The sequence below is a fragment of the Oenanthe melanoleuca genome, chromosome 1A, assembly GCF_029582105.1.
Source record: "Oenanthe melanoleuca isolate GR-GAL-2019-014 chromosome 1A, OMel1.0, whole genome shotgun sequence".
Taxonomy (NCBI): Eukaryota; Metazoa; Chordata; class Aves; order Passeriformes; family Muscicapidae; genus Oenanthe; species Oenanthe melanoleuca.
Genome location: NC_079334.1, coordinates 46,861,596 through 46,875,437, shown reverse-complemented (window position 1 = coordinate 46,875,437; position 13,842 = coordinate 46,861,596). Strand labels below are relative to the sequence as shown.

The window sequence follows — 13,842 nt, the reverse complement described above, 5'->3', positions numbered from 1 at the left end:
GCTACCATCCAGGTTTCACCAGGTGAGATGCATCTGAGAGCTTGTCAGCTGACTGATCTCTGATTAATTTTTCTTTAGGAAAACATCATATTAAGTGCTTCTTAGCACAAAACAGGGTGGTGCATTTCAACTCCTCAGTTTTAACTGACATCAGTACCTACTGAAAAACAAATTGCCTGTTGTTGGCGCAATATTGTAAATAACAAGGATTCACTGCCCTGGAAAAGTTCACAGCAGCCCATCTTTTCATGCCAAGATGTTCTCAGTTCAGAATCCATGTGCTGGCTGGTCCACATTATTAGGATACTGATGATCTCGTTTTTTGTACACTCCCAGTATTTGCTTTGTCAGTAGAGAAGGATAACATACCTAGCAGTGGCTGGTTGGTTAGTTTTATCTCCTTAGTTTAGCATAGATTTTAAAATTCCTAATAGCTGATAAAAATAATACTAGAGAATATTATTGCAATCAAAATTAGATTATAGCAAAAGGAAATCCAAGTACCAGCTTAACATCATGACAGCCTGCAGTATCATCAGGGCTGAAATGAACAATACACAGAGAAAAACAAGTGTCTTGAAATGAACAGAAACCAAAAAGCAGGATGTAAGCAAATTACTTAGATATTTGATTCCATGTAGAAAATTGTAGTATTTGGTCTTTAATCAAACAGCTACAGTCTGGAGACGCTCTTCAAATACATAAAATATGTTGCAAAGAGAATGGGAAAAAGCCTTTCTATATGCTCACAGCTAAGATAAAAAAAGTCAAGATCTGGCAGATGGTAGATTTATCTTTTCCTATTACCTTAATACGAGTAATACCAAAACCTACAAGAACTTGGAAAAGAATGATAATCTTTAGCAATTTATTTCAGAACTGTCCTGAAGTCAATCCTGCCGCTTACAGTCGAGGTTCAACTGATGGTATCACACTTTGGAAAAAAAAAAAGATAAGCTTTCACATTCCATTAAAGGATTTCTAACATCACTATTTTTCAGAAACCTTCCAACTGAATATTCAGCTTTGGAATCTGTAATCAAAACTGATTTTGGCGAACTGTTTCTGCTACTGTTCCTGTTGTTACAGTGAAGTTAAAGACTTGCAAAGCTTACCAGTTTTACAGCATCTGAAAGCTGGTTTGACAATCACATATTACGTAAAAGGAAAGAATAAAGCAGATTTTTCTTTCTGCTACTTAGTTTTAAACTGCTAATGGCTCCTGAAAGCTCCAATTTCTACTCAATGCACATGCAGATATTAACCTTAAGTGTCACAGCAAAGTTGAAATTGCATATATTTTTAAAATCTGTTCCTATTTTGAATATGGATTTATTTAGTAATTACCTTGCTTCTTTTCCAAGTCTGTTACCCCAATTTCCAAATTATGTGGAAGTTATTACTGCATGGTTAGACCCAGGTCACTGTCCAAATTGCAGGTTATTAACAGAAGGGCCACTAGGGGCTTTGGGGCAGCAGCCTCAGTTGTGCCTGGGTTAAGACAGATTTGCCAGGACAGGGAGAACATCTCAATCAACACTTACAGCATGTGTGCCAGACAGGAGGGCAGCAGGGGCTGCAGCTCACAGGCACTGTACAGTGCAGACTTTGGCTGTGCCAGCCTCCATCAAACCCATGCTCCTGGAGAGCAACTTGAATTGAACTGATCCTTTCCTCAGAGCTGCAGCATCAGGCTCCTTGTCACAGGCTGAGCAGGAACTGTGGTTTAATGGAAACACATGACACCTTTCTTCCTTGAAAAAAATCATAATTGATTGCAGTCTTCTGCCTTCTATCGTCTTACTGACACATCTTATGTTACAACTGAATGTGCTGCCTCACCTGGGAAGAGGCAGCATGACAGCATTCCATGACAGCATTCCAAATCCCAGGGCTAATCTGTTGGCCCCCTGCTGCAGAGTTTGATCTCCTGGTACCTTCACAGCACAGCAACTACTTGAATGTTTTTGCCTTTGGGCATATAACTTTTAGTACCCAGCCTCTGCAACAGATGCAGCACCCCCCACAGAAGCCAGCACACCAGGCAGGGAGGCTGCTCAAGCAGGCACCAAGAAGCACTTTCCATCCACAGCAGCCCAAGACAATGAAAGGTAAGTATTTTTTCTGCACTCAAGAGCTTGTGGCTGTAGTCTTCCATTAGATTCATAAACACTTCATCTGCAAAAGAAGATAGCCTCATTTTCTTTTAGCCAGTTATAAGAACATTTGCTCCAGGGAAGCAGTCCCTTCTTTACCTCAGGGACTAAAACTCAGCTCTCTGTGCTTGAAGAAAGTACCTTAGGTTCTAGATCCACCACAAGCATGCTGCTGCACTGTAACTGACAAGGCCTCTTGGGGGCACTTTTACTTCCTCAGAAAGAGATAGTGAGCGTGGTTTTCAGAACCCCTCTTCAGAATGCTGCTTGTTTTGTACTCACAGTGGTGTGGCAAAGCTGCAGCTCAGCCTTCTATATTATTAGGTAAATTCTGAAATAATCTTGAAGGGTAACTCAAACTGAGTTGCATACTGGGAAGCTATTTATTAAAGGAACATTCCTGATTTCTTTCACTGATGCCTGAGACAGCTATACTCAATGTACATTTGAAATTGAAATTAAGCACATTTAAAGGCAAAACTGAAATTACTACAAATCATTATGGGTGTATGGTAGTATCCTCCCAAACCATCCAACCAACTACAATATATCTACTTTAGTAGGTATATTTACAACGCATAAGCTGGAAATTGTTTCTAATCTGACATTATTTCAAACTGCAGCTAGTCAGACAAAAAACTCGCTACATGCTATTCTTGACTGAAAAGGAACAAACCTGACAGATTTCTCCCTGCACAACTTTATTGATTTGCAAAGAAAAGAAGCACAGCAAAGTCTAAATGTATCCTTTAAGAAAATTATTCACTGACCCCTTTTTCTGATGAGCACATGGCTAACATCATGCTGTTACAGGTAGCAAATCACAGTAGCAGAGGAAAATATTGCTAGTAAGAGAACCTACCAAGTATTAAACATTTATTTTCAGAGAAGGAATAAAGTGCATATTCACAGCTCCTTTCTTTTAGCTGTAAAAGAAAAACCTTTTTGGTTAAAATCTGATGCAAATTTTCCCCTTAAAAAAAGAGTTTAGAGTTGACACTGTCACACAAAAATTGACACTTCAAAGTTATGAACAAACTAAGTTTAATCTAAACCTAGTTTACAATTGCATCAGATGAAGAACAGTTTCAGTCTTTCCAGTCAACAAATGCAGCAGAAGCTATGTCTGTACGATAGGAGTGAATCCACAGAATCTAACAGGTGATGAAATTTCTATACCTACAGTATTTACAGTCTGGAAATGTGAAGGCCCAGTGTTGTCTGAAGCTCAACACATATGTAGGTGGTTTCAAGCTGCCTGAAAGAAACCACTGCCAGGGACCAGGTCACCATTCAGAGCTGGAGGGCACCTGGTACACACCCAGAGCCCAGGTCCCAGTACTGAGTTCTCCTAAAGGAAGCGAGCTCATGAGCACCAAAATGGCTTTGGCAGCCAACCCAGTCTGTGGGATGTGTGGATGAGAGAGGGATTTCCAAACTGTACAAACTACATTGCTGCCATTGATGCAGCTGGAGATGTCCCCTGAAGAGTCTCTTAGGATGTTCAGCCACACACAATGCTTTCAGCCCTGGCTGAATCACCATTTCCTAATGAACTGCACTGCAGTGTTCCCAGTGGACCCAGATGGCAGAACTGTTATCAGCATGTAGAGCAGTAAGCAGCCACAGTGATGTAATCAAAATTGCAATGATTTTAAAGTTTCATTCTACCCACAGTCAGAATTTTAAGACAGACATACAAAAAGAGCTGCTCAGAAGAACCTGAAAGCAGAACTGCCACTCCTGTTGCAGACGTTCACAAAGAACAGCTGCTTACTTGCAAAGTTAAAAATTCCTTCATATAAAGGGGCACTAAGATACATAAGATGCAATACACTTCAAAAACACAAGCATTTCACAAGTCCATTTTACAAGCCATAATGTCTATTACATCAAGATTCAACAATACAAAGCTTGACTTTATATTTAAAAATAGAATATAAACAAATAGTAGTTCACATTAAGACAATTGCCACAGCAAAATTTCTCAGAGAAAGTGCTTTACCTACAGAAAATACCCTAAAGCCTACCAAGCAAGCTCTAAAATTCTTCAATTTAGAAGTGGTAGGGATAGAAACAAAAAAAAAGTGCAAGTGACATCCAAAACTTTGCTAGAAATCAAGAACCCCAAATGTGCCATGTACCTCAGCTGATAGTCAGGTCAGCTTCATCTGGGGAATCACTGCCCCTAAATATGATACAGCACACCATTTTAAAAAAGTAACAGAATAGCTGATTTATTTAAAAATGGCTTTATTGAAGCTATAACTTAATAAATTTGATATTCAAGCTGTAAAGTTGTCTCACCAACTAAAAATTAATACAACAAGAAAAAACATAAGTAATCAGATCTACTTATGTTATCCAACTGGTAGAATTGAACCTGAAGGAATCAATTCTTTCAAGATAAGACTATCACAGGACTGAATAAACAGAGAGGGAAATACAGTAATAGAGTACTTCACAGTAAAATACCTCTTTATTAGGAATATATTTAAAACTAGCTCTTTATTTCAGGTAAGAAAAATAGCATTCTGACTTTTAGTCAGTGCTGATTCTGATCATTTGCAACATTCTAAACAGCTAGAAAAGTTATTTGCACCATTGTTGCCCATTAACAATTCCCCTAACTGTCCATTCACTGCCTTTTTTTTCCTTGTTCTTAATATGTTGGAAGAAATCCTTCAATAGGGTTTGTGTTTAGATCTTGGTTTAAGACTAAGAGACTGACTTGACAGTGACTCAGTATTTGTTATTAGCTCATATGCAAATTTTATGAGCTAATTTGAAAAGAACAACATAGTTCAGGAGCTGGACTACAAAGACAGTTGAGAGGGCAACTATCCAGGAAGACTGTGGTAGAACAAACCCACTCTTCTACTATACAGTTTAGTACTGTAAAGTAGCAGCAGTTTCAAGAACTTCTATACCGCTGCATAAGAGAGCACTGAAGAGCAGAATACTGGGGTATTGCTATTAAAATTCAAACAACAAACTACTTTATATGTACATTTTTATACTCAGTACAAGTCTAGACTCTCTTGCTATGCTATAATTTGAATGTTTAAGGAAATTAGGTCATGCTGTAAACAAAGACATAAAACATTTGTGTAAGCTTTACTGATTTATGAGTGTGTATAACACCTGCCTTCTGAAAAATAAAAAAGCTGTTTAATTTTCTATCATGAGCATGTAAATAGGTATCATATTATAAAATAAGTTTTTATCCAATTAAAAATGAAACTATGCATTTCATGAAAGTGTTATACAACATTTTTAACAAATGCTTTTAGATACCTGGCATCCATTTTCAAAATGAGATATGTGAGACAGGGAAAGAATTCTCCAGACAATTACATAAATTTTTGGTCTTGGAATTTCTTCTATCCTCTGTAGCCAATATGAAGCTAAAATAAACCTGTTTTAAGTAGACTTGCATATGCAGATGTTTTTTAAATGCAGCTGAAGACGATAATGATATTATGATCTCTAAATACACAAGTTTGTGGCTGTTTTAAAGCAGAATTTTAAAAACATTCAGAAACACCAAAAACAGGCTATATCAGAAAGCAACCCGATACTCAAATAAATAGAAAATTTGCGTTTTAATGTCACATTGAATTTTAGTACATTTCAATCCAAGAAAAAATAAACAGACATAGTAATGAGTACAGGATTATATATATTACAATATGCCTTGTTTAATACATTTGTAGCTTTATGATAAAAAAACCTGAAGGGCAGATGGAGTTTGAGCTCATAATTGTCAGAACAAAGCATTAAATGCATTTCTGGAGTAAGTATTTTTATTTAATTTCAAAACCTTAAAACAGCATTAGACCTTGGCCTTTTTTTTAAAAAAAAAACAATTAGCTACCATGGGGCTAACAAGTATGTCTTCTAGGTTTAAAAGATACTTTTCCCAATTTTACATACAATGAAAGGACAGATGATGTCAAAAACAGCACCTATGGCTAATTCCATGTTGACCTTGACCTAGAAATGCATGTTACTGACCTCCATAAGGAATCCAGCAAATTTTGCAAGTTGTCCATTTCACATGAAAGCAAGAGGAAGGGTTATTATATGCAAAAATATTTTTTCCAACTGTTCTTAATGTGTAATTGAAAACTAAAGGCATGGTCTCTTCATTATAAAAAAATAAAGGTACAACGGAAACTCTAAAGGAAGATATTCAGCTATATTGAAGTTGCAACCCTCTGAAAGGAAGGAAGGAAAAAGAAAATAAGTCAATTAGCTAAGCTTTGTGCTCTAACCAAACTACTTACAGTGATTTTCAATGGCAAAAGCCCATGCTGACTGGGTGATTTGACAGTTCCAAATATTTTTTGTAATAATTTTTATTTGTACACAAGGACACTAAAATGATCCAGTCATGCAATGTTCACTTTAAGCATTCTGCATCTCTTTTCCAATCTTATAGCTAAGGATCTTGTTCCAGTCAATCTTGGTGCGGGTCACTGGCAACTGTCGACGTAAGGCCTTGAAAGTAGTGTCCGACATAGTCTGATAGTTCTCACTGATAGCAGTCTGTCAAACACAAAGCCATACAAAACAAAGACACGTGAACTAGGATGCACATAAACATTCAATGGCTTGGTGGCCTGCTACTTCCTAAACAGGCTTAATAAAACATGCTGACTCAAAATAATATTTCATGAATGAAAGCTGCCAGTTACAGATTGAGACTATGAGAAGAAAATTAGTGAGACATGTAATACACCTGGCCGTAGCCAAGGTGTTTCAGCAAACCACAGTGTAGTTAATCAGCAGCATGAATAAAATGCTGATCAGAACTAGTTCATACATCATTAATTCCAGGCAGAAAAGTCTTCCACTGTTTTTCCTGTGGAGATGGTAAAGTCAGTCCACAACGTTGTTTGAACTTGAATATAATGCATACTATACATAGTTCAAAAATTTTTATTAAAGAGTATTTCTTTCAAACTGACAGAACACAGTGTCTGAAATTTACCTTATGTTCAAGGTCTGAATTAACATGTATCCAATTCTGCAGAGGGTATCTAGAACAGTTACACTTTTCTAACTTTGAAATGATTAATTGAAAGAGGTAATGCCTATAAGTCATATTTAGCAAAGCTGTCTAACAGAGTAGCCTCTGAACAGAACCTGTACAAAAATCCCACTTACAGAATGCACTAATGCTTTATTGACATAAGAACTGCTGATACTTAATCATGCAAGGAACTCTTCCACTCTCAAAAAATTACTTCTGTTGTAATGTTAGGCAGGTGAGCACAATCACCAGAAGGTAGGAAAAGGCAAGGCAGAGTTAGCAGCATGTAATCTATTCATATGGAACTGCATTATCTTGCTGGTTATAGAATACTAGCTTTGGTTAAGTATATGGTAATACTATAAATATGAGTAAGAATACAATATTTGTTTCAACATACCTGATACTCATTTTCTGCAGCCTCTACAATTTTTATAAATTCCTTCGCTGTCTGGGCTTCATTCTAGAAAAAAGCATTTGAATTAGGTCTGACATACAGCATTATTCTAGGACCAGTTGGATTATGTGTTTCCTATAGTTATAAGTGATGTCAGACTTGATGAGAACACTTGACAGTTCAGTGGCTAAACCAAAACTGAACATTCATCCAAAAGGCCCATCGCATGTGATGATGATGATGTTAGAAAAGTAAAATCAAACTGTAACAAGCATAAAGAATGCCATGAAGCTCATTAACATATTTTGATTAAGAATTCTGTGGTATGATAAAAAGACATACAGAACACATCAGCATTTGGAAAAATGACAGTGCCCACTCAAGTCTCTAAAAATATGCAAAGTATGGATAACAACATTATGAATGCTACATTTCCTGTACGAATTCAAGAAAACTTCAAGAACATCAGCTAACCCACAAGTTACAGCAGAATATAACCAAGAAAACGAAACAGATTTGTTTACCACTAAGCATTCTGAATCTGGAGACTAAGCTCAGGAAAACACTAGACTTTACCTATCTGGTATCCCAAAATCATCCCCAAATACATCTTGCGAAAATTAGGCTGCAAATTTTGTCATGACTGATAAGGATGAAATCAGAAAAGAAACTGTTTAAGGATGCAAGTGCATGGTTTTTTAAAAAATAAAATATTCCCCATAAGTCAGTCTGGAGGTATATTTGCTGAAGTGCTTAAAAGAATTCTCCAGCAGGAAGTGAGGGTTCATGAATTTCCAAACTTCCAATTAGCACTGGAGACATTCCTAAGAGTGCTTTTGCAGAAGCTGTTGAAAATTAGAAGTGTTCTTGTCCCATGTAATCCCTCATTCCTGCAAAGGAAAAGACTTGGAGAAAACTCTGACAGCTTCAACCATAACTGGTTCGAACTTTCAGTGAAACTGCACCTAACAGCTCTTAGACACTGCAAGAGACATCAAGGAGGAGACAGAGAGCAAGATGAACAAATGAAAAGGTTTTGACTTTTCAGTGAACTGAGGATCTGCTTTCAAAGGTTCTGCTAATGAAAGGAAAAATTCAGAGGTATGAGGTCTTATTTGTCTCAGAGGAAAACAAGGGATAACAAAATAACCTTCAGCAAAATTATTCACAGCTCTAGCAAGAAGAGAATTCTTCATTTATATCTGTTGTGCTTGTTAATGGTTTTAAAATGGACTCTCTAACAAATAAAGAGGAGTCATTGAGACTGCTTTCAATCTACCTACCATTTCTTCTGTGTGAAATAAGAACTTGTATAGCCTCTGCCCTCTTCGAAACTCACAGCCAAGGTTAAAAATTGGTAACCAGCAGCATACTTACTTTTGTTTTAGCTAAGTTATGTAAACAATGTTGTCCTACTCAGTCTGCTTCTGCTTTACTGAATTGCAAATCATGATTAAGTTTCTTCCCAACAGTAAGTGAAGCAAAAACCTATTGACAGGAAAGCTGCATCCACATAGCCTTCCCTGAAGCAACTCTTATTTGAATGAAAGACTAAATAGATCCCTTTGCTCCAGAGAGTCAGAAGTAATTTTATAACTACAGCTCCAAAAGTGTTATCAGTTGGCACCACATTCCCCCATTTTTTATGGTGCTATTGCAACTAAAAAGCCAACAAACCTTGCTTTATATTAACAAACAATGTCCTGTATTGATGAATTGAGCTATTGAGCTAAGTTAGCCACTGCTAATCGTTATCATTAAAATACTTCTACTGTTCACTTTTACAATTTCTCTTTGCCAGCTTAACCTCACAGTCTTAAATTTTATTTAAAAACAGACAGGAATCCTTGCAGTTTATAAATGCCATTACAGACATTATTTCAGAAGTAGTAGCTGTTCATGGTAGAAAATTATCAATCCTTAAAAGATACATCTGATACTATTTCCAAACAATTTTTACTTCTATTGTTTGCTCCTCATTACTATAATAATCGACTTGGAAAGAAGTGGAAAAAAATAATTTGTTAAATAAGAAGTGCATTAAGATTCTCAAGTTGTACCATCTCTGAAAGGGCTTTTTGTACAGAACGAGACACTGACAGCACCAGTTACAAATGGAAAAAATTAAGGGAGAATACCCACTTCTGCTTCTCAGTTTGGTACCATTTGTTTACTGTTTTAGCATACTGGTCTTTTTCCAGTGAGCAAACAATCTCCTAGAGCTTGTACTACTAAAGTCAGTTATTTTAACTCAAACCTCCTTCATATTAAAAAATAAATTCCACAGATCATTTTGCAGACCAAAGTTTAAATACAACAGAAGTGCAGGAAGACTGACAACCAGCTAATTAAAGCATTAAAATCAAAGTTAAAGTAGCTTATATAAGCCACATGTAAGCCTACATTAATTTTTTTAAACTTTTTTAACACTAGCTACATGTTAAGTAGAAGTAGTAAATATTACATATAGAATAACTGTACATTTGAACATTACTTCCCACACATGCAGAAGAAAAAACTTCTCAAAACTTCTGAGCTTTTTTTAAAGCTTACTTCTATTTTTGAATTAAAAAGTCACTTCAATATACCCATTAAGATCTTTAATGGTCACTTACAGACACTGTTAGAGAATCTTGTATGTCTTTATGGCTCACCAGCTGAACATTACCATCTTCATAATAGTGAACCTGCAGAAAATTAAACAAAGAACCTCATATTAAGTTTTACAGATGAACAACATGCAGGAAACATAATTTTTGTTGATGTGCCTTAAGTAGTATTTCGAGCAAAGAAGTTTAGCTTTTGGCTAACATCCTGAAGATATCAACACCTTATTTATGTGACCTTACTAGAAACTCTTGAAATGAATAGAATAGACCATGAAGACAAATTTAAAATTAGAATAGTTATGGGAAGGTTTCAGGATACTGTGAAGTTTTTCTGCTTCCCCTATTTTCTAAGGACAGTGCAATATTAAGCTTCCTTTTCTAGCTCTGTCTGGGTTTGATATTTTCCTTTATTATATATGTCTCATAACAAAAGCAGGTATTTATCTAGACAAAGCAGTTCCCAAGGTTAGATAACAAAGCTGATTGAAATTATTTATTTTTGAAATGCTGTACCTATGGGAACAGCTTCCTTGATTATTTTGCAGGAGAACACTAAAACTCTACCCAAGCTAACTTTAGTACTTTTAAATACAGTTGGGACAGATAAGAAAACGTTTAGTTCCTAACAATACTGTTGGAAAACTTAAAAATCAGGAAGCATATATAAAACTACATGTGTCATTAACAATAATTGCTATAGAAACTACGCAGGTCATTGACATTTAAATAAGCATCTTTGAAGATTTTTTACAAGTTCGATAAATTCAAGATAGTCAACTTAGCTGATGTTATGAGAAAATGAAATATTTGTGTCACCCTATTAGGCAACATAACATAATTTTGAGATCAATGCAAAATAGTGTAATTCCTATGCATTATGATCAGATGTGCAAAAGACCCTCAACTTCATAAGTAACAGCAAAAACATGACACACAGTAAAAAAGCTGTAATACTACACAAAGGAAAGGTTTCCTTTATGAGTAAAACATTGTTTCCTGTGATTCATCTTAAATGATTGTTTTGCTTATTGTCAAATACTTGTTTTGGAACAAAAGGTATCATCCTAACCACAAAAGGAGTTTCTTTTCAAATCAAACATTGCTGGGTAAAACATCTGCCAGACTTTTTCAATTTATTTCCTAAAAAATGAGAAGTGCTTACTCAGCGCACAATTCTAAGAACTCCCAATGAAGCAGCAGAACCCAAAGAAATGTGTGTTCCCCATTATCCATCACAATTCACTGCAGAGAGCCCAAACCTCCCCTATGCTCTGACCAGCACAAACATCTCATCTGTGTAACTGAGTGATATTCTTGGCAAACACTCAGACCTAAAAGCTTAAGAGAGATGGAGAGTCAAATCTAATTCTAGGATGTGCTACATCTTAAACAAAATACGAGAAGTAACTGTTCTGTACTATACCTCACTGCTGACATCCTTCTAGAATGCTAGGTCTGGGTTCAGAAGACTACAAGAAGGAGGATGTTTATGAACAGAACCTCTTGGAAAGGTTAACTAAGGAGGGATGAGAATAACAAATTATCTAAGAGATAAAATTAGCAACCAGTACACTTATAATTGTTTTCCATGAACAGTTGGAGCATGTTAAATGCCACAGGGACTTAGTTTTAGTAAAAAGCTCTGCTGTTGCTTTTCCCCTTACATATAATTAAAGAAAATGAAACAGAAGAGATTGTGACAATTGAGCATCTCCTACACCAGAATTAACAGAATTTAAGAAAAAAGTAAGAAATTGCACAAATTATCTTAAAAATACTGAAGACGCCTGAAGACAGCAGGTGATGCTGCAATTTTCCCCAACTTATCAATAAAAGGTCTTATCAGAAACAGAGCAATAGTGTATTACTGTCAAAGATTTTGCAAACAACACTGAAATTGCAGTACTCTAAATTATACTAATGCTGTAGAGATTTCATTTTCTAGAAAAATATTTTGCTCCTTAAAAAAAAATGAAAGCGCTTTTTTGTTTGTTTGTTTTGTGAGGTGAAGAGGGAGCACTCCCACATACATTGAAGAAATTGTATGCAATTTCTAAAAAATTAAAACTGAGCTCAAAATTCCTTGGGGAAACAAGTAGTTTCTACACAAGCAAAAAAGTAGAACTTTTCATCACTCTCCAGAATACAGACTTTAATGAATATAAATAATGTGTTGATTAATTATGTGAAATAGTACTGAAAGACAAAATTATCTGGTGCCCAAATGGAAAAGCTCATTAGAACCTGAATGAATTCCTCATTCAGACTATTTTTTTGGCTGCTGTCCTAACCTTTCCAAGAATTACGTGGACACCTGCTTCCTTGTTCTGGAAAACTCTTAAGACATTTAACCAAAAGTACATGCTGTGGAAAAAATGCCTGCTTTGCTCCAAGTTGGATTTAAATTACAAAGTCTTGAGAAGTCTAGAAGTTACTTAAGGTGCTGCTTCCCTAGACTGTTGTGATCTGACAATATAATAATGGCTGTTCACATTTTGACTATCATTCCAAATGTTGGAACCAGCATGGATCCTTTTGCTTGAACAAAGCTACCTCATCCTAAAATAACATCCTAGCCTCAGGCTAGAAAAACATTGCTTTGCATCTTCCTTCTGCAGTCATCACTGAGCAGTAATGACGAGCAAAACAATGATGACAAAAAAATAATGACAGCAAAAAAACAGCAAGAAAAAGAAACTTGACTCTGGCTTGCAAAAAAGAAAAAAAAAAAAAAAAAAAAAAAAGAAAAAAGATACTACACAGAAAGTCAGACTGCATTAAGTTTCTAGTCCCTGATCCCAGAACTGTTTAAATAAACTGCTGCAATGTATGTGTACACATTCCAGGGAACCAATCCAGGAAGTCAAGTTGCTCTGCCTACCACATCACAGACCTCCTTTGCTCTCAAGACTTCTGTCTGCTTGGAACTCCTCCTTTCTGAATGCCCTAAAGCCAACAGGAAAGCCAAATTCTGAATGAAGAAGACACATATTCAAACAGTTCTGATGGTGGAATTGTTGAAACCAAAGGTTTCCACCTTTTTAGAACAATATGATAACATTAAGAAAAACCCATTATCAGTTAAAATGGGAAAAAAAATTCTACTTCAGAACAGGCCTACTCTCAGGAAAGGCTTGTCTCACTGAATTCAACAGGAAACCAAAGAGATATATGCCTAGCTGAGGTGAATATATGTTCTCAAGTCCTCTGAGACTCTTACATTCAACACATATTTTATGTTTTCAAGGATTAGATAAATATGCAAATTAAGTCACTAACTTAAGTGAAGGAACACTGCTGCCTTCCTTATTGGGTCCCCATTTTCCCTTAACATATTTGATACACTGGCCTGTATCTCCCTTGATAATGACTGGAGACTTTATGGCTCAGGACACAGTTTGAGATAAGCATACCTGAATTTTCAAGATGCCAGCCACTTGAGTGGTTGAAGGGGTGATTGTAAACTTCCATTCTGACCTCCAACGGCCATTCCTTAAAAAATAAACAACAGTAAAACAGAAAATTGGATGTCACGCCACTGGTTATGAAAAAAATCCCAACATACAAAACTGTCAAAGGAAACCAGGGAATGAAAATTGCAGTGCAACTACACATGCGGAAAATCTTCCCCTAAGGATTCAG

At 36.1% G+C, this 13,842-nt stretch overlaps 1 protein-coding gene across 1 annotated transcript in view; it reads right to left on the bottom strand.

Moving 5' to 3' along the window:
• Window positions 1-4,392: 4,392 nt before the first annotated feature.
• Window positions 4,393-13,842, bottom strand: part of CAPZA2 (capping actin protein of muscle Z-line subunit alpha 2) — a 31,218-nt gene continuing 21,768 nt past the window's right edge. Inside the window, exons 7-10 of the mRNA XM_056509068.1 lie at window positions 13,614-13,692; window positions 10,207-10,278; window positions 7,595-7,657; window positions 4,393-6,707 (exon numbers count right to left, since the gene is read on the bottom strand). Of these exons, the coding sequence (XP_056365043.1) occupies window positions 6,567-6,707; window positions 7,595-7,657; window positions 10,207-10,278; window positions 13,614-13,692 (355 nt within the window). The 3' untranslated portion in view covers window positions 4,393-6,566. The remainder of the gene's footprint in view (window positions 6,708-7,594; window positions 7,658-10,206; window positions 10,279-13,613; window positions 13,693-13,842) is intronic.